Source organism: Cavia porcellus, unplaced genomic scaffold (genome assembly GCF_034190915.1).
Source record: "Cavia porcellus strain 051 isolate PalLab524CR breed Dunkin Hartley unplaced genomic scaffold, mCavPor4.1 scaffold_61, whole genome shotgun sequence".
Lineage (NCBI taxonomy): Eukaryota > Metazoa > Chordata > Mammalia > Rodentia > Caviidae > Cavia > Cavia porcellus.
In genome coordinates, this window is record NW_026947544.1 from 120578 (window position 1) to 142945 (window position 22368).

At 42.6% G+C, this 22368-nt stretch overlaps 1 protein-coding gene across 3 annotated transcripts; it reads right to left on the reverse strand.

The window, feature by feature from the left end:
• Positions 1–440: 440 nt before the first annotated feature.
• Positions 441–19044, reverse strand: LOC134475099 (ubiquitin-like modifier-activating enzyme 1). 3 transcript variants are annotated; one of them, XM_063244457.1, is made up of 26 exons: positions 18919–19044; positions 16931–17035; positions 16738–16793; positions 16471–16639; positions 16251–16385; positions 15024–15130; positions 14695–14785; positions 14456–14588; positions 13343–13440; positions 13051–13197; positions 12730–12906; positions 12513–12617; positions 12353–12433; positions 11854–12009; positions 8940–9105; positions 8632–8828; positions 5535–5599; positions 5089–5284; positions 4429–4503; positions 4137–4326; positions 2280–2368; positions 1962–2054; positions 1648–1839; positions 1109–1210; positions 898–998; positions 441–751 (listed from the first exon to the last, which is right to left on the reverse strand). In XM_063244457.1, the coding sequence occupies exons 2-26, from the start codon at positions 17033–17035 to the stop codon at positions 616–618; spliced, it is 3162 nt and encodes a 1053-aa protein (XP_063100527.1). In that variant the 5' UTR covers positions 18919–19044; the 3' UTR covers positions 441–615. The 3 variants fall into 3 exon arrangements, with proteins under 3 accessions (XP_063100527.1, XP_063100528.1, XP_063100529.1); XM_063244458.1 differs by lacking the exon at positions 16251–16385 and having other exon boundaries at positions 18919–19009; XM_063244459.1 differs by lacking the exons at positions 16251–16385; positions 16471–16639; positions 16738–16793 and having other exon boundaries at positions 18919–19006.
• Positions 19045–22368: the final 3324 nt, after the last annotated feature.

Consider the following 22368-nt stretch of genomic DNA (forward strand, 5'->3'; position numbering starts at 1 on the left):
ATCTCAGTGAAAAAAAAACGTTTGAGACATAATTCACATTATAAAATTTTACCAGATGCATGGTTCAAACCCAACAAATCACGTAGGGAGAACCTGTCTTTCAAAATTTATATAGCTGATAAGTGCAAGCATAACTGGTGGGAAAAACCTTTGCATAGACTTTTGATTATGTGGGGCAATAGTAAATATGCTGTATGCAGCTCTGATCTGTTCTGCACTAAGCAGAGACAAAAATAAGAGATAAGTTACTATACACTAAATATATGACAACAGTTACATTTAACTGTCATGGTCCTATGACTTTAGGTTTGGAGTAATTTCCATGCAGCTGGGTTGAGGCTCGGTCCTTTGGACTGACTACTGCCTCATGAAGTACAAGAGTTCACTTCTTCTTACAATGTACAGAGTACTAGGTCTGTTCCAAAAAAAAGCACACCACATCTGGGCAACTCTTTATTATAACTTTCAACTCCAAAGTAGAAAGAAGCAGTCAAAACATATTTAAAAACAAGGCAGGGCTAACATTCCCAGGCAGGCTTAGGTTTTATCACAGTTAGAAGGGATATGGAAGGAAACTGAAATGAAAGAGAAGAGGGTAAAAAGGGTATCCTGGGGTCAGCGGATGATGTAGCGTACATAGGGAACTTCAACATCGTCTCCATTTACGTCGCTGCAACATAGCTCCAACACCAGGGTGCGAACATGGTGGCCCAGTTTTCGCTTTGAAACACAGCTCACAATCTCTGTCATCCTGGGGCAAGAAGCAGTTACGAGAGCTCAAAGCAACATTGGGACAAGTCACAGCATAGAAGGAAAGGGCAGTGAGCTTGCAATGATGAAACTACAAGTTGAGCATCCCACAGGAAGCCCCTCCTACCCACAAAGCCACCAACTCACGGCTGTTCCAACCGTTCCTTGAGCTTGGCTGCTGGCATAAAGAAGGAATAGAGCATAGACACACCCTGTGACAGCATAGTCACCTCCAATCTATGCTCTGTCTGCAAAGAATGAGAAAGAGAACAACAGTAAACATAAATGAGATCAACATGTAGTTATCTGCACAACTGCCATCTCCAGATGACTTGAATGAAGGACAAAAGAGCCTTACCTTAAAGTAATCTAGGAACTGCTTGAGGGTCATCTCCTCACCATTAGGCTGCCGTCCCTGTACCACAAAGCAATCCCACAATGTCCATACTCGGTGATAGTACTGAGGGATGAAAAGGAGAATGGGACAGGCGATACAACAACTGCTCTAAGTTCAGACAGTGTGCAGGCCTCTGCTGTTCAAATCCCTGTTCAAATCATGCTGTGAACAGGCAGAAGAAATACTTGCAATCACCCAAGACCACACAATTATGAGAAATGGGAAACGTCCACTCACTTCTCTTCCACATCACTCTTCCATTTAGTCTCTTATACACACAGGCCCTCTCTTTCCTTGTGAACATTCTACCTGGACTTATACTTCGCCCAGCTCCACACAAAGAACAACAAAGGATACACAACAACAAGTATACACAAATGTATAGGTACTACACTACTGAAAGTCATACCAGCTATGAGGAGGACTGGGGAGGGTTTTCCATTGAATGATATCCAGGCACACAGGCTCACATAAAGTTTCTAACCATGCAGCCCCTCTACCTGGTGACGAGGTGGTGCAAGGGGCTCAGAGAAGATGAAGAGAGGCAGTGCCAAGTTGATGAAACTGTTCCTATAGGACTGAAGCTTTTGGTGTCCCTGTACCACTTTGTACAGCTCCAGACACACAAGGCCAACGATAGCTGCTGTTGTCGTCGCAATGGCTGGGATGATCTTCCCTGCAATCATCTTGCTCTGAAAGTTAGGAAATGAACAGGAATGATCATTGTTAAAGTGGGCAGGGCATGCAGAAGAGGCTAAATGTGGGGAACTGAAGCTTGGGAAAGGGTGGAAGGTAGGATTGTGACTAACAGCACCTTATGACGGTCTGCAGGAGAAATGTCATAGTTCTCTGCTCGAAGGTTGGATGCAGCTACGATGAAATCCATATGGAAGTTGCTGTCATCATCCTGTTGGGAGCAGGAGGAAGAAATGCTAATGCAGAGAGGGTCCACTTAAGAAAACTTTCTTTACTTACTGGGGACCCATAAATATTCCATGCACATTAAGTGTCAATTTGCCCAAAATGTACAAAATGACTAGACTCCATGGAAGACCTGTAAACCTGACAAAGGCCAAAGATTAAACTGCTGTCAATCCACCCGTGCACCTCATCCCACCACCCATTTCAACACCTTCTCAAAGTCGATGGGGTGCATCTTGAACCCAGAGAGACTGGCTGGACTGGGAAGTGTCCCCTTCACTACCTGCAGGTGGCTGTCATCTACAAGACAAGAAAGTACACCACTAGCGTTGCTAATCTCAAAGTAAAAGCAAGAATCTGAGGTAAAAATCAAGAGCGCACAGTGCAGCAGAAAGTTCCACAATCATAAAGGATATCAAGAGGACTGGCATCACAGGAATGAGTTGCAGAAGATCAATGGAAAAGCACATGATATCTAGGAGTGAGGAATACAGTGACACTAACTCTGAGGATACTGACAAAACAGGTAAAAATATTAAGAGTCAACGTACTGTAAACACAGTAACCAGTAGGCAGAAGCAATTGAAACATCCATCATCAAATAGATAAAGCATACCATATACACACAATGCAGTGTCATTAGCCTTAAATGGAAAATACAGTTAAGTATACCATAAAATATAAACCTTACAGGGACTGAGCTGTGTGTGTGTGTCTGTGTGTGTATCCACATACAAATGAGGACAATATGCTATGAGAAATAACACAAATGCAAAAATGTAAACAGTGTTTTTTCCCACATATACGTCATGGAATAACCAAACTCACGAAAAGTAGATGATAGCTTCCAGAGATCGTGGTGAGAGAAAGATGGGGAGAATGTATTAAATGGGCAGTTTTACCCTATTGTTTTGTTATGTTGGGGTTGGGACATAGGAGGTCAAGCATGCTAGGCAAGCACAACCACCAAGTCACACTCCAGTCCACATGTTTAGGTGTGCAGATGAGAAAGACAAAGACTGCACAACAATGTCAATCAACAGTATCACTGAAAAGAACATACAGCTGCAGCCAAGATGGCAAATATGAGGTGTTCTAACCACAACTTTAAAGAACAGAAAGAAAGGAGATACAGAAGAGAATGAGGAATAGGGATGCAGCTAGCGGCAGAGGACCTCTCCAGCATCTACAAAGTCCTGAGGTTCATCCTCAGTGCCACAATATACACAAACAAATAAAACTTAAAAAGACTGGCAAGGAGAAAAGGAAGAATAATTTCATGACACAAGAATGACAGGACAAGGCAGTAAACATAAGACTGAGACGCTAGCGGAGAAGTAAATATTGACAGGAACTGCAGGAAAATTCACTGGAAAAAATTACACAATATGATACCTGGATTCAAATTTAGAAGAAAAGGACAGAAGTGGACAGGTGAAAAGATACCGATATGTGTGATGGATGACACATGTTATGAAGTGGAGACACCTGAAGACATACATAGCATAACATGATGAAATCACTAGAAAACAAAATACCTTAAGGTAGGAAATACAAATACTCAGAGAACAAGAAAATCAGGAAGAGACAGAGAGAAGACATGAAGAAACATATAGAACATGAGACACCTAACCAGAGGGAAATTGCAAGCCAGAGAAAGTCTGAGGAGATACCAGGGTGGAGAAAGGGGAGAAATGGGGAGACAGAAAAGGCAAAGTAGCAGAGGGAAAGACCACACTCGGAAACTATACTTCTCTTTCCATCAGCTAAACATATCTTAAAGAAACAGACAAAAGGAGAGAAATCAGGAAAACACAGGAAAAGGGATTTACAATTATCCTTTTATCTACAGAAGAAACAAGAAACAAGTGACAGTATTTGTCTCACTCACTCTCACATTTGACATGGAAGATGGCAGAGGCTCAAAGCATGGTGTGCAGGTGAACGTCAGGCACACAGGCCTGCGGTCACACAGGCTGGCCAGCAGCAGACTAATGAAAGTGGAAGCCTGGCTGGGCAGAGGACAGGCAGAGCAGTGACTCCTGACCAAACAGTCAAATGCCCTCACCAAAAGAAGCACTGCTGTCCTGCAGCTCCTCGTCAGAATCATGGATCTTCACACCCGACTTGGGAGTAAATCTGGGGACCGGAAGGGACTGCAGAAGTGTGACTAGGGAAGATCGGTCCTGAGACCCTGTCAGTCCATACATCTGGGCAAACAGGTTGGCAGCAGCCATCACATAGTCCAGGTGCAGAGACTGGAAGAAGGCAGGTCATGGAAAACTGAGAATATCCACCTGGGGCATGGGGGTCTTCACTCAGTTCTCACCTACCCAGGAAACCCCAGGAAAAAGACTTACATTGTTTACATCAAAGGTCAGTGGGTGTGGACAGCGTTTGGGCCCAGACCAGAACAGTGCTCCTGAACTTGTGAGCTAGGAGGGAAAGAACAGGTCTGGGGAAGTCTGTCTTCATATTTGCAGCTTAGCCTCCCAAATTCACTTTGTGCCAAACACAGAGCAAGTTAACATTTATAGTTTTATCAGTAGTGTCTTTATTACTTGACTATAAATGTTTGCAAACAAGTCCTCATACAACTCCTCTAACACATCACTAATCCAGCTCTACCTATTACTACTGTGGTACAGAAACAACATACATCACTTGTCCTAATGTTAAATGGGAGGTGGAACATGAATCCACACCAGTTAAGTGCACTCTAAAGTCCAAAACTGTCTGCTCTGATGTTCGTATGTATAGCTCTCATTGCAAATCAGTACCACTGAACCCACACCATAGGAGAGGAACAGTCAAAGACCTTAGTTTGAGAAATGGGAAATGGGATAAAAATAGATGTCTGCAGAAAACAATGGCCGAAGAAGCAAGTATGATCTTAGGGTGCCTCTGACAACAAGACTATGTAGCAGAAGCCATGGTGAAAGCATCAATAAAATTCCCAGTGGTTGAAAATAAACTCTTGCCTAAAGGACAGAATAATAAAAAGAGGAAAAGTGCAATACCTGGTTGGGAGGAAAATTGTGCAGCAGCTGCTGGATGTCGTCAGAATATTTTGTGTGCCAGTGGTGGTAGGCCCAGGTCACACAGTCAACCCAGGTGTGTGGTCGCTGCTGCACCAGGCTGCGCTGCACAGCTTCCAGGACCTCCAAACACTGGGTGCCAGCTAGCCCCAGTGCCCGGTCCATGAACTTGGGGTCCCTAACAGGAATTGGAGGAAGTAAACAGCTAGATTACTTCACAGGCTCAGAGGCAGGCTACAGTCCAGCCTTCTTGTCCTATGGGAAGCTACTCCTACCATACTCACACCCGCCACATGCTAAGAGGCTCATGCATGCAGGAAGCTGCTAAAGCTTGAAAGCCTGGCCTGGTGCTGAGCGCTTCAGGGGAAAGAACACAAACAGCATATCCTGGCAGGTAGGTAGGGTAGGAAAGTGTGTGAGACACTTACGTGAGATACTGGTTGGCATTTTCTGCTGGTTGTTTAAAGAGGCCTTCAAACTCATCCCGAGCCCACTGGAAAAAGAGCAAACAAACCAAGGAGGGCAATATTTAATCAACAAAAGGGCCTGGGGAGGTAGCTCAGTGTGTAGATCCTGGGTTCAGTCCCAAGTACTCTGTGTAAGACACAGATAGCGACACACACAGTGAGACAGACAAAGGCAGAGACACAAAGCTCACCAGTAAGACAAGAACTGATGCTTGAAGAGAAAAATCAAAATCTCTCAAAATTGAGTCTTCAAATTTCCCCAACTTTTCATCTCCAATTTAAAAATCAAAAACCTTGATCTGCAGTCATAACACAAATATGTATCTGTGTGTGAACACTTGCATACGTGTATCACTGCAAACGAGGTTCAATCCAATTTTTAAAATTTGACATCTAAAAGTAAGAATCCCTGTGCTAAAACTTGGAACTGTGTGAAAAACTGTTTTATTTTTATACTCTGAAAGCTAAACTGTCAAGTATTCTGGGGCATCTAGAAACGCACGTTTGAATTCTAGCTCTTTCACAAAAAAAAAAAAAAAATCAAAAAAATTTTAAAAATTATTCAAAGTGTCATAAATACAGCAAAAATGCTTCCACAAATAAACTAGTAATATTTTCTTCAACAAATAATATTAATCAGTGGCATAAAAGAAACAAATTATCTTATACTAAAATAGATTTTGAAACAACATGGGGTAGGAATTTGAACTTTTGCCTATTTAATTATCTTCTATTTTGTACATTTGAGTAAAATTGTGTAATTCAGTAATCATATACACACACTCATAAATGTGTTTGTCATATAAGAGATACCACGGGATGTTAAATCTTGTGTTTCAGGCTTATTTCGATTGATGTTCTGTTCTCAACTTACTTCTGAATACAAATAACTACAATTTACCTCTCTTTACCACAGCAGGCTACTGCACTGGGTACAAATATCACAGTTTCCTTATCACTTGTCTGTTTATGACACAAACTGTTCCAAGGTCTACCCAGTTACTATAACCACTAGAAATATGGGTATTCATGTCCCTAGGTAACAGGATGGTTTTTCACTATTTGGAGAAGAAAGCTAGAATGGGTATAGCTGTGTCAAAATAAAATTACATTTTGTACATCTGACTCACCATACTGATTTCCACTGCAACCAAAGAAAATAGTTGCTTTTTCCCAAAATCTTTACTAGAATTTAATAAATGTTTTGATGATAGCCACCTCAGATCAAATCTCAGTGAACTTTTAATTTGCATTTCTCTGATGATGACTAAGTACTGTTTCATTATTTACTGATCATTTGTACTACTTCTAAGAAGCATGTATTCATTGTGATTGCCCATATGTTTTGCTTTTTTTTTTTTTTCTTTTGGTACCAGGGATCAAACTCACAACCTTGTGCTTGCCAGGCAGGCACTTATGTTCTGATTGTCTATATTCTGGTCTTTTTTTTTTTGAGGTCATTACATTTTCTTGATCTTAGTCTTCTAAGGACTACCTGGCAATATGTCTTTTCCCATTCACTAAGTTGTCACTTCACTCTGGAGGTTGTGTCCTCTGCTGTATAGGAGCTTTTAAATTTGGTATGATCCTGTTTGTTGAATCCCTGGACTTCTGTTCAGAAATTCCTTCCCTATGTCTATGTCTGCAATAGTGTTATCCAGCTAATGCTTTTAAAATACACATGGCAAAAGTAGTATTGCCACCTCTTGGAACTGCTAGCAAAGAATTTGCACATAAACGTATTCGCAAAGTTTATAGCAGTTCCAACTGCCTATTCAATGTTAGGTACTTCTTTAGAGTAGCACTGCAGCAAGAAGTAACTACCGTCATAGACAAGGCATGACGCATAGAGATAGGAAACACAAATCCATGGTAAATCTGTTAAGACTTTTTCTCCTGAGCTTACCTGCATGGCAGGTAGAGGGTTAACAGCATAGAAAAAAATTTATATGCACACTTACTACACCCCGACATGCATACAAGGATGCATCCATTAACATGAACATACACCCTGGAACCTTGGAAAAAAAGGGTTAGAAATGGAACTGCAGTTATTCCTTCCCTCCTTCAAATCCCTTTAACATATCACTAAAGAACTGAGAATTCTAGTGAAAGCAGAAGGTTATTTCTGAGTTGCAAGAACAGTAGAATTACAGTTAGCTTCTGGGTTCCAGGTTCCAGAAGTATTCATTTTGTCCAGCTATGTGATATACACTGTGCTATGTAATGGACACCATGAATATGCTTTACACAAATGGGTACTATCCCAATAAACAGTTAAGTTTAAATGTTAACTACCCAATGCCACTATCACTGCCTGGTGTAGCACAGTCAAGTGGACGGGCATTCATGCCAATGACAGCAAGTAACAAATCAAATCAGAGCCTCCGGAGAGTGAGACCTAAGAATCATGGGTCCTAACATGTTATAACACAGCTTGGGAAACAGTTTACAGGAAGTTAAACTGTGCCCTTAAATTTAAAGGTAAGGTTTAGATTTTTTGAGGTGATTATTGGCGGTGATGCAGGGGACATAGTTTTGTTTTAACTCAGAATCTTCACACTGAGTTACACTGGGCTGCTCCACCGGCCCCTATTTTGCTTTTGTTTCTGTTTTTGTTTTGTTTTGAACTCTGAGTCTAAGATCCTCCAAGTTCATAGATTACCTACGCTGGACTTAAATGTGTGGTCTTCCTACCACAGGTTTCCAAAACACTGATAATCCTTGCAATTGTATCACACTGCACCCAGCTAACAGATGACTTTTGTTTGTTTGCTTGTTTAAGAAACAGTGGGAGGAATCTTAGCAAATCAAAAAGATTTTTACCCAGAGATATGCTTTTACATTTCAGATACACATGCTGACTTACATTCATTATACTTCAAACATCAATGTTGCAAAGTTAAAAAAAATAATTTTCAGATTCTAGGCTGCTTAGTATGAAGAAAGGGAATGAGGCTGGACATAGACATGTTGTGATAGATGCTGCAGTTCCTCAATGATAAACAAGGGCTGCTTAGATGCCTAGCTCTTTATTCCCCCTCCCAAGGCTGATTACCTGCAGGGTGTGCTCGATGACATTGGGGAAGTTCCTCAGTGTGCAGATAGGGATCGACTTCTCAGGTGGGTCATAGCTAGACCTGTAGGACTCTGTCAGAAAAGGAATAACCACCTGCACGCTGCCTTTGGTGCCCTGGGTGCCTGATTCCAGCAGAGGCTTACGATACAATACACAGCGCTGGTCCACATACATGCCTTCAGAGAGGGAAGGGGCATGACATGAGAGCTGAAAAGACACATTAGGACACGCAGCAAGAAGACAACCTCCCCAATTCTGCCACTGTTCCCACCACCATCAAAACTCACGGGCATCCACATTGTCCAGTGCATTGGCCACACCATCCAGGTTTTGGAAGAAGTCATCAGTATAGATGTGTTCTGTATCAGGGCCCACACGATTCTGGTGGCTTATCACCCTGATATGCGGGTTTATTTGACGCACTGCCGCAGCAGCTCTCTCAGACTTTGATTTCTGGGTAGAAATAAGGAAACAGAGCAACTTCCCATACACACAGTCCAGAACGTCTTTACAGAGCTATCCTGAGAATTAATTTATCTAATGGTAGGCCAGGCATAGGCACTGAGTTAGCAAATCTCAGCTCAGCACAAGGGACAATCTGTGCCTACCCTACAGGGCTGAGGGTGTGACAAATGGGGCAGATATTTGATACAAAATAAACCAACGGCCTCCAATAAAATGAAAGTAACACACATTTATCTCCCCAACACTTAGGGTTTTCGGCTTAAGGAGCCCAGAGCTGGAATAAATTCAACCAAATCAAACAAACCAATGTGCTACCATGAGGATAAACAGTCTTTCTAATCCCAAGTCACATTCCACTTGTCAAAAGCCTCCACTGACTCACACTTCTGCAGAGGTAAAAGCCTCTTCCATAGAACTTCCCTCTCTCATCGTAAACCATTTATAGCCTCACAGTTATGCCCAGGCTCTACTTGAATTTGTTTGGTATAGTGTTCTCTCAGATGACTTCTTATTATTATGTTCTTCAGTTCTTTCAAGAAATGCCATTTCCCAAAGAGGCTTTCTGTATCTACATTAAGGTATCCTCTATTGCACTTGATTTCATTTTGGAAGATTTCCTTTCATTTGCACGTTTCCAATATATATGTTTACAATCAGCTAATGGAGTAAGGCCCATACTTATCGTATCTTACATTTACTATTCCCCTTCTTTTCCTTTCCACCCAATCAAGTTTCCCTCATCTCATTTTGTCTTCCTTTTTTTTTTAGTTCACATTTAAAACATACTGGACAAATATACTGTGGGTAGTTGCCATTTTATGTGACGTGTTAATTCTTTTCATGTCCACTTCTGCTCCTTCTTCACTTCTCCTGGTTCCCTTCCACACTGAAAATGATCTATGGCACTGTTGTTTCTTCCTCTCTTTTAGCGTACGTCTATAGTGTGTTAACTTTCTTGTGGCAAGCTGGTATATGCACAGAGCACATTGTCTCAAGCCTCTTTTCATCCTTCAAATTTCTGCTCCTCCCCTCTCCATCTCTTGTCCCCTTTCCATTTGAGAAAGATGTTTCCCTCTCAACTTAGATTCTCATTATTTCAGATTTCTCATGAGTAAAATATGCCAAGCTTGTAGGTTTGATTCATTGCACCTAATACAATAGTCTCAACATGAATACCTTGTTTACAAAGGACTCAAGGTTATCCTTCTCAAAAGAAGAACAGAGTACTATCACCCATATACATATTTTCTCTCCTTCTTGATTAATGGACATAAGGGCTACTTCCAAGATTTAGCTATTTTGATCTGTGATGTCATAAATCAGGAATATGTACTTATCACTGTACTATGATATCTCTTCACTCTTTTGGGAAGATTTCTAGAAGGGAAAGAGCTGGCACTCTCATTTGCCCTATATCTTGTTTTCATTATCGTGTGCTAACCTTAATTCTATCTTTTGTTCACTGTTTATCACAGATGTCCTTACCACTTTCACTTGATGTTTGTTATGTCACAGCTGTCATTATTTCTCATATTAATTTGAACTGAAAATCGGCAAAGTAGCCAGTTTCAAAACCCATTGCACATAATGCATGAACCATAAACAATATTATGAAAAACAATCCCAAAACAGAATTTTTGTAAGAATCACATAGCACTCAAAGGCTTATGAAGCACCCTTGAAAGGACATAGCCTCATAAATACAGACACACTATCTATCCATTTTATTCTGTATGTTTTCTTAAAAGGATTGCAAGGAATATTGAGCATCACAAAACAAATTTTAAGAGTTCTGTTTTCTACATTCATTCATTAACTAATGTATAATCTCACTATGTAGTTCAGGCAGGTTGTGAATGCACTATGTAGCCAACACTATGTAGCCTTGAACTTCAGGCAATTCTCCTGCCTCGGCGTACCAGTCCTGGGATTTCTATGACAGTGCAACCACAACAGGCAAGTATGTATTACACCTACTGATAGTTCAAAATTAAACACACAGTGGACCAAGCTCAGACATTTAAAGTTTAGTTTAACTTTGAAATTGTGATTTCATATCTAGATTAATACAAGGGCTCCCTTAATTTTCCTTTTCATTGGATCTTTAAACAACCCAAGTTCTCCTTTCATCATTTTCTATATTTGGAAAATACTTTCTCTTTGAATTAAGAAAATCTTCCTGCCATGAAAATTCCACTCACATGAAAAAGTAATCATGTAAGGAAGTCTTACAGTCTTAAAATAAATATAATCTTGATGACTCTGTAATACAGACTCATCCAGAGGACACGAGAAAGGATTCTGAGTATTTTCCCTTTAACACACATTTTTCCTAACACACCTGGCACTTCAAATGTCTGGCACATAGAATGTGAAGTATGAAGTGAGTCAAGAAGATAAGCAACATTTATCTTCACAGAAGACTCTCAGAAATGTTTTAACCGTCCAGTTTCATATTTGTAAACTGGTGTTGAAAAAAAAAAAAAAAAACTCAAAGAAATAAGAGTTGGGGAAAACAGCTGGGCCAAATATAAGACCAAAGACGTACTCAATACACTTTTGTTGAGCTACTGAATGAATGCTAACAAATGAGCTAAAAGAAGTAAGAAACAGGCTTAAAAATTTACAAATGATGTGCAAGACAGTTATGAAGAAGCAAACATACCTAAGTCATCAAGTTCTGAAACAAGAAGTTTATGAAGGAAGAGAGACAAATCCATGCCCTGCCCCACTCACTGTGACATCCCAGGATCTGAATAGAAACTGTCGGTTCAGATTGGACTTCTCAATGGTATCCATGTCAGTAACTGTGATCTCGCCATGCTCCCCACAGCCTAGTCCAATCATGGCGAAGTTCTTGAGCAGTTCACAGCCAATAGCCCCTGCGCCCACCTGGAAGCCAGGAAAGAGAAATCTGGTCAGAGAGAATGAAGGTAGTGTGAGATTACCCACCACTCCTCACTTCCACTACAGACAGTAAGAAAGACCTAAAGGACCTCATGTCTCATGCAAGTCAGGTCAGAGAGCCATTAAAGCTATGGTCACCTGAAGGAGGCGGCACCAGACAAGAAAGCCAAGGAGGTATCAGGCTCTTCTCAATCAACAAAAAGAGGAAAGGGGATGGGACCAGAGTTTAAAGATCAAGACGTTCCTCTCAATATCAGAAAGAGATTCTGGAAGTGGAAGCCATGCACCGGGAAGATGAAGATAGTGAGTGTCCAAGTGTGTCATTCACCAGAAAGTACTTCTGCTCGCCCAGCTGCTCCTGCAGGTCTGTGCCAAACACAGCTACTTGTCCATCATAACGGTTCTGGCGCTGTATCACGGGAAGAAAGAGGTTACAGAGATGTCACACACATCCCAAATAGTGCTTTTCCACAGCCCTGCTTACGTACGGGGACACATTTATCTTCCATGGAGCCTTCCTGGTCTTCAGGGAGACACTCAAGAGCATCAAAGTACAGCCACTGCCTGATGGGCATGAACTTCCCTGAACAGGCCTGGGGAAAGCAGAGTGTCAGCAGGTAACCAAGGCCGATACAGATTAGCAAGTGATGGAGTCAGAAAGACACCCGGACTACACAAGTTTTGCTCTGCCTAACCCAACCTGACCTTCATGACCTCCTGTGCAGCCAGGCCTCCAATAAAAGCATTAATTGGTGCAAGATCACCAGCAGCCACATAGGCCAACTTCCGAATGAGGTCTTCATCCAGGATGTCCTGCCGGACAGAAGGCAAGGCTCCAGCATTCACAGCTTGTGCTAGGGCTACCACTTTTTCTGCATCCTCCTGGTGGGCCAAAGAAACCCAGAGAGAACTTGTTAGAACACTACAGAAGGAAGGGAAGGGATGTAATGAGAAAAGAAGAGCTCGATGAACAGGGAAGACAATGTCTCAGACCAAGAATTCTGGATGTCTCAACCACTCTCTTACCTTATTATGAGGTCTAGGTTGCCTGCTGTTCTGAACACAGAATTCATGTAGGGCTTGGAAGCCAATGTGCAGGTGTGCAGGGTGGGAATACTTAGCAAAGTCTGTTATCACAAAGTCCGGCTCTGCCAGTGAGGCTACTAAGGGTTTCTGTAGAAAGTGGGACAGGAACAACACAGGTTAAAAAAAAGCAAAACCAAACCAACAAAACAACACATCTCAACTAAAACAAAAACTAGAAATGTGGAAAACACCCTGCAGTTGATCCTCCCATTACCCCACTGGCTTTACTCACAAAACTAATTTTCTTAGATAGTTTCACTTGACTAACGATGCCTCCACAGATGTAATCAGAGAAGCTGGAGGTATCACAGATACTAAATGTATAGGGACCTGGAAGATTAAATAAAATAGTGAGTTGGAGGGAGAACCTGTAGTTCCATGTAATATCCCTCCCACATCATACCTGCCAAAGATCAACAGTACCAGCAAACCAAGGAAAAGCCACCTTTTCCTAGATCAGTCATTAGAGGTCTCTTCCTAAGCACTGGTGAGATCAGAAATCATCCCTCTTCTGCCTCCTGCCCCAAAGCTAGCTCAAGCCTGACATGCAACTGTGGGCTATCCACCAGCCCTGGAGAACCTCCTGGGTTCAAGCTACTGCCCTCTTCATTCAACACTCAATTCCAGACTCAGAAAAATTCTTTCAAAAGGCAGCCAGCAGAAATACAAGTTACACTCAGAAGAGCTGAAAGAATTAGCAGCAGGTGCACAATAGAGAAAATGTTAAAGAGCGTCTTCAAGGTGATAGAAAATTACATCATGTAATTTGGGGTGTACAGGGAAAAAGGAGGGACATTGGAATTTGTGACATGTAGCCATCAATGTCTCTTCTTCAGGAAATCTTTTATAACTGTCATCAGCAAAGCAAGTAACACAAATTGAGAAAGGACACATATAAAAGCAAAACTCAACAGCAAACAGAGCAATGCTAAAACCCCTGACTATCAAGCACGTATGCACATGAAAGTAAACCATCACTCAGAGAGCAAAATAACCACACTCTACAGGTCCTGAAATGTTATCCTTTTGGAAATGTAAAGATACAGAAATTTTAAAGCAAATACCTAAACAGCTGTAATCATTAACAACTTTTTGAGATAAGCAAACAGAAAAGACTACACTACAGAATTCTACCTGCAACACTTTCATCAGTGGGATCCCATGGCTCTGCCTCTACTGAACCTCCATAAAGGTTCCAGACACACCATGGCTCCCTTCTGGCTTCCAATTTGCTTCAGACTAGAGAAATGTTTCATTTCTTGTCCTCTAGGACTGCCCCACAGCTAAGGGCAACTTGCCACCTGCTCTAGGCAGCCATTTCTCATCAAACCCAGCCTTGGTATACCTAGCACTTGGATCTCTATGGGCTCTCTGCCATTGAGTTCCTTCATGCCCTGAACTTCTGAGAAGGAGACAAAATCACCACTCTCAAATCCGTGCTGCGCTTCATCCAGACAGGTGACAATTCCAGGGTTGCCCTAGTGGGAAAAGGGGTGAGTTTTACAGATCAGGTAAGACTGTCAGAAGGGAAGAGGCAAGGATAGTTGTTGCCCATCTATTTATTACAACCACTGGTCTGCTTACCTTGGTGACCATAGACACCATCGCACTTAGTGGTTGCTCCCCAGTGGAATCCCTGAGAAGCATTTCCTCCCCAAAGTCACAGAAGAGCTGCCTATACAGGGAGGCAACAGAACTGATGGGCAAGACCACGTACACAGGCACTCACAGGTTTCAAAATATAGCCAATGCTTGCCTAACAAACTGAGATATGAGTGGTGGGTGGCAAAGGGTGTTCACAGCAGTGCAGAGAAAGTGAACACAGAAATCTGTCAATCTGGTTGCCTAAGAGTGGTATGACTCTTAGGCTGGGTTTGGCAAGTCTTAGGAGGACAGAAGAGGGATTCACTCACCCAAATAGGCCCCGAGTATCTGCTACCACCAGCTTGATTCCACGACTGTGACACACTTCAGCCACCTGGAGCTGGCACTGCAAAGGAGTGTTCGCAAGGACCACCACCTGCAAACAGGAAGTGGCATTAGAGTGACCTGGCACAAAGGGAACAGGGACAGGAAACAGAAAAATCTGAGAGGGATGGCACCAGGACAGAATGAAGAAATGAAGATCCTAGCAGTGATAAGTCAGCCCTCTTTCACAAACATTTAAAAATTCCCAGGGTGTCAGACTCAGAAGGAAAACTCAGTTTAAAAAAAATGAAAAAAAAAAAAAAAAAAAAAGGAAGAAAACAAAGACCAAACAAACAAAAAACAATCTCCAATACTTAAGAAGGATAAGGAGGTAATGAAGTACAGAATCTGAAGATGGGTTAATTAATTCAGCTGCCTGTCTACAACCCAATTGTTCTCCAAGAAACAAACTAATAGAAATACTTTGTTCCAGCCAAAGTCTGCTTTTACGTATGAAGAACCTACTTGTTCCAACTTTCCAGAAAATTACCACAGAGCCACAGTTGAATTGCTCTACAACTGAAGTGTTGGTTTAAATTTCCTTGATTCTTCAACAGGACAAAGGACCAGGGATGCACTTCTCTGTACAGTGCCTGCCTGGCAAATGCAAGGTGCTGGGTTTAATTCCTGGTCCTAACGCAATACAAAATGGAGAAGGCTTCAGGAAGACACGTTTCTACTTCTGTAACAAGAGTTCTGTCTAGTACCGGGGTCCACTTTGAAGCCAAGGGAAAGCAGCATCCAAAGCTCTTCTCTAGCTCTTCTCTGCTGTGTAAGAGACACCTCTATACCACCAATGCCATGCCACTTGCCAGTCAAAGGTCAGGTTGCTCAAAAAGTCTAAGGTCAACCTTATTGCTGTTGCTATTCTACAAACGGGAAAAGTAAGGGCAGAGCTGCTTAAGTGACTTTTTCACAATGATGTAGAAAGACAGAACACACAGGCAATCTAGTTCAAGACTTCAGAGCTCCTAATTACAACACCAAAGTATACTACTGCACTCTTCTTTCTGAAAGGCTATGAATCTACCAAAGACAAGTCCCACACCTGATTCTATTCCTAAGCCTAGGCTCTCACAAAAATCATGACCACAGGGCCAGCCCATTTAACACATGACCAACAGATACTACCTGACAAATTTAGGCACCAGCAGGGCGATGCTTCAAAGTACCTGGAAACCACTAAGGAAGTCTTCCTCAAGGGGTCCCCTGTAGGTGCTGACAGGTACATAGCTGTTGAGTTCAGCAAGCCGGGGTTGTGACACCTCAGCTCGGTTTTTACCAATATCATCCTCTTGCAGATAGTACTACAAAGAACACATCAAGAGAGGACTGAAATAGATGCACATATGAAGGAGGCTAGCATCTTAGCAAGAAGACTCAGACAGGTACCTGGGAAGAGAGGTCAGACCACTGAGCAGTGCCTTCATCGTGGAGTGTGACAGCCTTTACACCACCAAGGATGATGTTCTTAGCAATCTCCACACCCAGGCCCCGCAAACCTGATATCAGCACACTGGATTTCTGGAGATGTTTCATTGCCTCATGACCCAACACATACCTGCAGATGGAAACTTCTGGGTCAGAGCCTGAACCACCCCATCCTATCCACTCTGTGCTTCCTCCTTCCTTCTCATCCCCAGGTCTGGCCCCACTCACAGCTGACGGGAGTAAAGAGCTTCATCTATGGTTGTGTCACTATTTTTTGGTATTGCCTAGGGAGAGAAACAGACAAAACCAAAGGGGGGGGGAGAACCAGGTTCAGAAAGACATAATAGGGGCTTCAACAGAGGGATTTTTATAAGAAACCCACTCTACCCTCCCACCTGGCAGTCTCCAGGAAGACACTCACAGTCATTGGTCCTGAGGACTCGTCCAACATAGGGGGCGGAGAATCCAGTGCTGCTGAATCAGGTTCAGATACTTTACGTTTCTTGGAAGGCAGTAAGCTGGACATCTGTGAGGAAAAGGGAGCACCAGCAGTGAGGCACACAGCACACCTACTTTAAAGAAAAGGGAGTAAACAACATGCTAAAGTACTGAGACAGGATAGATTAAGACCCAAACAGTAAGCCGACACCATCTAGATGTCAAAGAGTGATCAGGCTTCTCTGATCAATGATACCAAACCCCTTTCAGCACTGACTTTTTATAATAAGAGATAGGCCCCAGATATAAGTGGTGAGGAATCTCTGGTAACAGTTGTTAGAACTGACAGGGCCTAAAAGAATCAGAGGGGGAAATGGTGAGACAGACTGGTAGATTTCTCAGGGCAGAGTATCCAAACAACTCTTGCCTGATGTCTGGTCTTAGAGGACATGGAGGTAAGCACTCACGTGAAGGGAGAATGGGGGAGAAGTCTGACATAAAAGCTGCTGTTGGCAGCCTGACAGGATGAGGCAGGAGGATTTTGGTTGGGGAACTTACTTAGCACTTTAATGAGACTCTGTATTAATATATACAAACAAATAAATGAACGTACAAATGAATGCATGAAAAGGACTGTAGCTTAGCTAACTACAAAGACTCTGGGTTCAATCCCTAGGATTAAGCACCAACTGGAGGACAATCATGAGTTTGAGACCAGTCTAGGCTGCACAGCATGACTTAGTTAAACAAAGGAAAACAAAACAAAAAACCCCAAACCCAATCCCTAAAACTGACCCTTCACCCCCACTTCCCATGTTGAGAAGCTGTTTCTAAAGGACAGTGTTTGACTCACAGGGTTTTCTCTCATAGAAGGCATTTGGGTTCGACCGTGACATTTGACACATGCTAGGCCTTAGGATGTTTCTGAGAGGAAAAGGATTCAAAACACTATCTGTAATGTCACACTCTGGAGAAACTCCCCTAGAGGCATCTTAAAGTAGATTAAGCTTCTTGTCTTAGGGGACAAACAGGTGTGTCTCTCATGGAAGATGCTACAGACAGGCACAGATGTGTTAACTAGATGAAGCCAGCAAGGCCAGGAACAAATACACTGCTTTCCTTACTTTTCCTAACAGTGAGGGAAACAAACCTGAAAAGAGAGTGATGTCTAACAGGAAAAGCTCAAAGAAGGTTAGTCCTGAGGAGAAGTGAAGCCCAAACAGATTCTCCCAGGAAAACTGTGAGGAGAAACACTGCCAGAGCTTTAATGAGGCCTGCTAGGAAACTAAGCAGAACATTGGAACTGGCACAGTCTTGGAGACAGATCGAACTTGTAAATCCCTATAAGTGGGAAGGAATGGAGTTTAACGTTGGGGTTATTTAGCCTGGAACAGCAGTGCAGTCCAAAATTGCAGGACCTGAGAGGCTGAGGCAGAAGGATGTAACTTTTTCCGCCCAGTCCCAGTAGCTAGGTAGTGAGGGCCTCTCAGAATTAGAAGAGAAAAATGCGATTGGTAAGCTTATACCCAGGGCAAAAGCCACTAAACAAATACGAAGAAAACTATGCGAAGGAGCCAGCAGGCAAGAGGCCCAGGCTGAGGCACCAGCTGGGTTGGTGGAAGTGCCAATGCAGCGGAGCGGGTGGGGACTGGGGCGTGGGCTGTTCCAGTCCCTGCGCTTATGCCGTCCCTAAGTCAGACTGCTGAACACCAGATAAGGCAAAACTAGGTTTCAGAATCCCCTTCACCTCCCACTACCCGAAGTGCTGTCTCAGCACGGTGTGGCCTGACATCCCGGCCAGGCAGGGCTCCAGGCCCTCCTAAGGCTCCCGGCCGCCTCAAAAGGCTGCTCGCTTGTGAACCAACCACAGCTCCTCGGGCACCCGCCCAAGAGCCAAGGAGACCCCCAGAGCCACTCTCCTGCTTCCTCCTCTCCGCAGCCTGGGGGCCAAAAGCTGCAGCCTTCACCTACCCTTCTCTGGGAAAGTGCAGCTGAGTCGTTTCCTTAGACACACAGCAACTCCAAGCCGGGCGCCCTAGCCAAGGGAGCAAGATGGCGCTTGAAGAGCTCAGGGCAGGAACCAAACGTCCAGCAAGGCTCATAGGGAGGCGGGCCACGCGCCTTCACAGGTCTCGCGAGATGTCATCTGCGCACAGCCACTTCCGGGTCGGAGGTGCCTCTGTGTCCCTGGGGCCAGGAGCCCCTAGATGAGGATGAGTGTTAGTTGGCACAGCCAATGACTGGGTCTGAAGCAGTACAGACCCGCCTCACAGCAGGTTGTTGGCTGTGAATTATGCGGGGTTATCGGAGCCAGGCAGAGAGTCTCACACTGGAGAAAACAAAAATTGGCAGACAGTGCCAAAGGTTACAACCAACTGCGAGTTGTCAACTGCAGAGTATGTAACAGTGAATGTCCTTTCGCTGACCAAGGCTGCTAAATTTCTATTCCAGGGTTCCGCTTTGAATCCTTCCCTAGGAACCGACACCTTAATTTCGCCTTCTGCAAAATCCGACAAGAACCTCCTATGCCCAAAATAAGTCAGAAAATTACAAATATCAATCATAAAGAAAGGAATCCCGGATATACCTAAGCCTCACAGCAAGGCCTGGGAAGCCGGAGCTCCTGATTTTGACTGCTGCAAGGGGAAAAAAAAATCAAAACATAATTAGTCATAATGATAACGATAATAATTGTTTTCTTTTTAAAGAAAAAAGATAAAGTTGAGCATTAAAGGATTAGAATATTGCTTGGTAGGAAGGCAATGGCAATGATATTGCATAATGCGATACAAACTGTGAATGAAGAGGTCCGTGGACACCAGAAAATTTTCCATCATGAAGTTGAAAGTCAACTGGGTAAATGGATTGTCATCACTATTGAGAGGAGGAGGAGGAAGGAGCAGGGTGACTCATGGCTGTAATTCCAGGTGATCAAAGACTGAGGTAGGAAAAAGGGGAAGGAGTGCAGCTCACAGGTAAAATGCACACACAAACACACAGGCCCTCTCTTTCTCACATGGCCTTGTAGACATGAATTTGTCAGATTTTCCTTCTGCCATGTGATGCAGTGAGGAAGCCATGAGTAATGTTGTGCCTTTTAAGTCACCCAGACTTAAGTATCCAGTTAAAATATCCTGAAATAGATAAACTTCCTTGTCCATCCTCCCTCTGCCCCCATACATTCTTTCCCAGGGGACCTTCTCATCCTGAAAAAATCATCATTGCATTTTATGCTCAGTCATCTCTATGACTTCACCTGGATCCCTTCTCTCACTCTCTTTTTAAGACTATTTGATTTCTTTGTACCTCTGGTCAATCCAAAACAATCTTCCTAAGGCAAGGTCAAATTTAAGCTGGTCTATTGTATTTATCTGTACGATTACCTCTGCTGTAGTTGTTGTTTCCGCTTGAGACATTTAGAAGTTTATAAAAAGAAAGGAGGAATGCATTGCTTTCTTTGGAGAAGCTCCAGTATTTACCCTTGGTCTGGACTTTGTCTTTCTGGCATAGATCCTTCTGCCTTGTATTGTAGATCTTTCAGCCTTCTGTCACAGACCCATCAGCCTGCTGGTGCAGACTTGCACTGAGACACTAGGGTAAACTTCAGACCTTGGATTGAATTCTTCAGTCTCCAGCATGCAGGCATCCTCTGCAGGCTTCCTCATCTGACTCTGTAGCTCACCATCCTAAACCAATCTTGTCATTTCTTATACATTTTTATATCTCAAGTTATATCTGTTTTCTCTATTAAAATGCTAATGCATCTGCCTATTTTCTTTTAAAGAGAACGAAACAATGAAACACAGAACAGAACAAAGTTGATCAGATCAAAACAGTGGTATTTTCAGGATTTCCGAACAAGACAACAGGAAATCAACTGTAGCTACGATAATATCTCTTGTTTTCTTCGACATTGTTGTCCATACCATCACAAAGAAAAAGTTAATACAAACCGAAACAGTATAAAATCAATCAGAACAAAAATTGAGAGCCTTGTGGGCCTTTAAAACCAGACATTAGGGGCTGAGGATTTAGCTCAGCAGCATAAGTAACTGCCTTGCTAGCAGGTGGTCATAAGTTCCATCCCCCATACTGATTAAAAACAAAAAAAATAAAACCAGACATTAGGTGATCAATAATAGCTAGCATGTTCCTTTGCCTCTTGAAAATAGCTGTTCATACCTTCATACATACTGAAATCTAATAATTACACACAAACTAAAATCAATCAAAACCAGAAATATAAGCATTATTAGACTGCAAAACAAAATGATGGGGAGTCATCAGTGGCTACCATGATGAGTCCTTTTCTTCAGTGTAGCTGTTCATATCATCACATCTAATAAAATCAGTTCTTGTCACCTCTTTAGATGAAGTTCTACCTCTGCCTGTTTTCTCTTCATTATGTGAGTTGGCATAACAATCCAATGTTCTGTTATTGTGATGTAGCAATCCTCCTACCTGGCGATGAATTCTGTTGCGTTACCTAGAGTTATCTGCATTTTCTCATTGTCAGAACATTGTTTTGTTGCATATATTAAACTTGATTGATTTCCTTCTATCAGCTTAGGAAATGACCTCTTCAAACCATCTCTTGCATCTGTCTTTTCTGATGATACTTACTGTTGGAAACCATTACAAAGCGGCTCTGAGCAGGTTTTAAATTTTACTAATTGGCTTTCTATATTTATCTGTGAGTCTGTCCTAGGCCTTAGCCGCTAGCCTGGCAATGGGAGCTGATTCATAGTAAGTGAACCTCTGTGAATCACTGGTCCTGGTGGAAGCCTGTAGTGGCCTGTGAGGCCAGAGATACCTCAAAGGACAGGATAAGGCCACAACTGTGGACACTCTGGCTCCAACCCAATTAACAAGGTAGAGACTGCAGCTGCCAAGATTACTCCTACAGTCTCATTTCTACCATGTCTTCATGATAAGACAGTGTTACTGAGTTGACTTGATTCATGACTTAGAGACATCCTTGAAGTGACTCCCAAGGTCCTGCTCATTGCCTGCACTTCCCTCAGTCTCTCCACCCTTTGTATTGATCCTAATATAAGTGCACTGATCCAGAGTATCCTTTGTCTTTATCCTCAAATCCTCGAGCTTAAAGTATTTTGACCCTCCTGGAGCCCTAAAAATCATACTGTCTCTTTACTTAACTTGTGCCACACACTCATTTGGGAGTTTGGGTATCTAGAACTTGAAAAATTCTATGTAAAAATTTGTGAGAATTTCTTTATGAGGAGTTTAGTCTCCAGGATCTTCTGTTTATAGACCTTCAAGGTTCATTACAATATGCCTTATGATTGATTACTTTGAGTTTTTGCCACTTTGAATCTGCTTGTTTGTTTGTTTGTTTGTATTGACCTGATGGGATATGTAGATTGTGGTATTTTTATTAAGTTTAAGAAGTTGCATCTT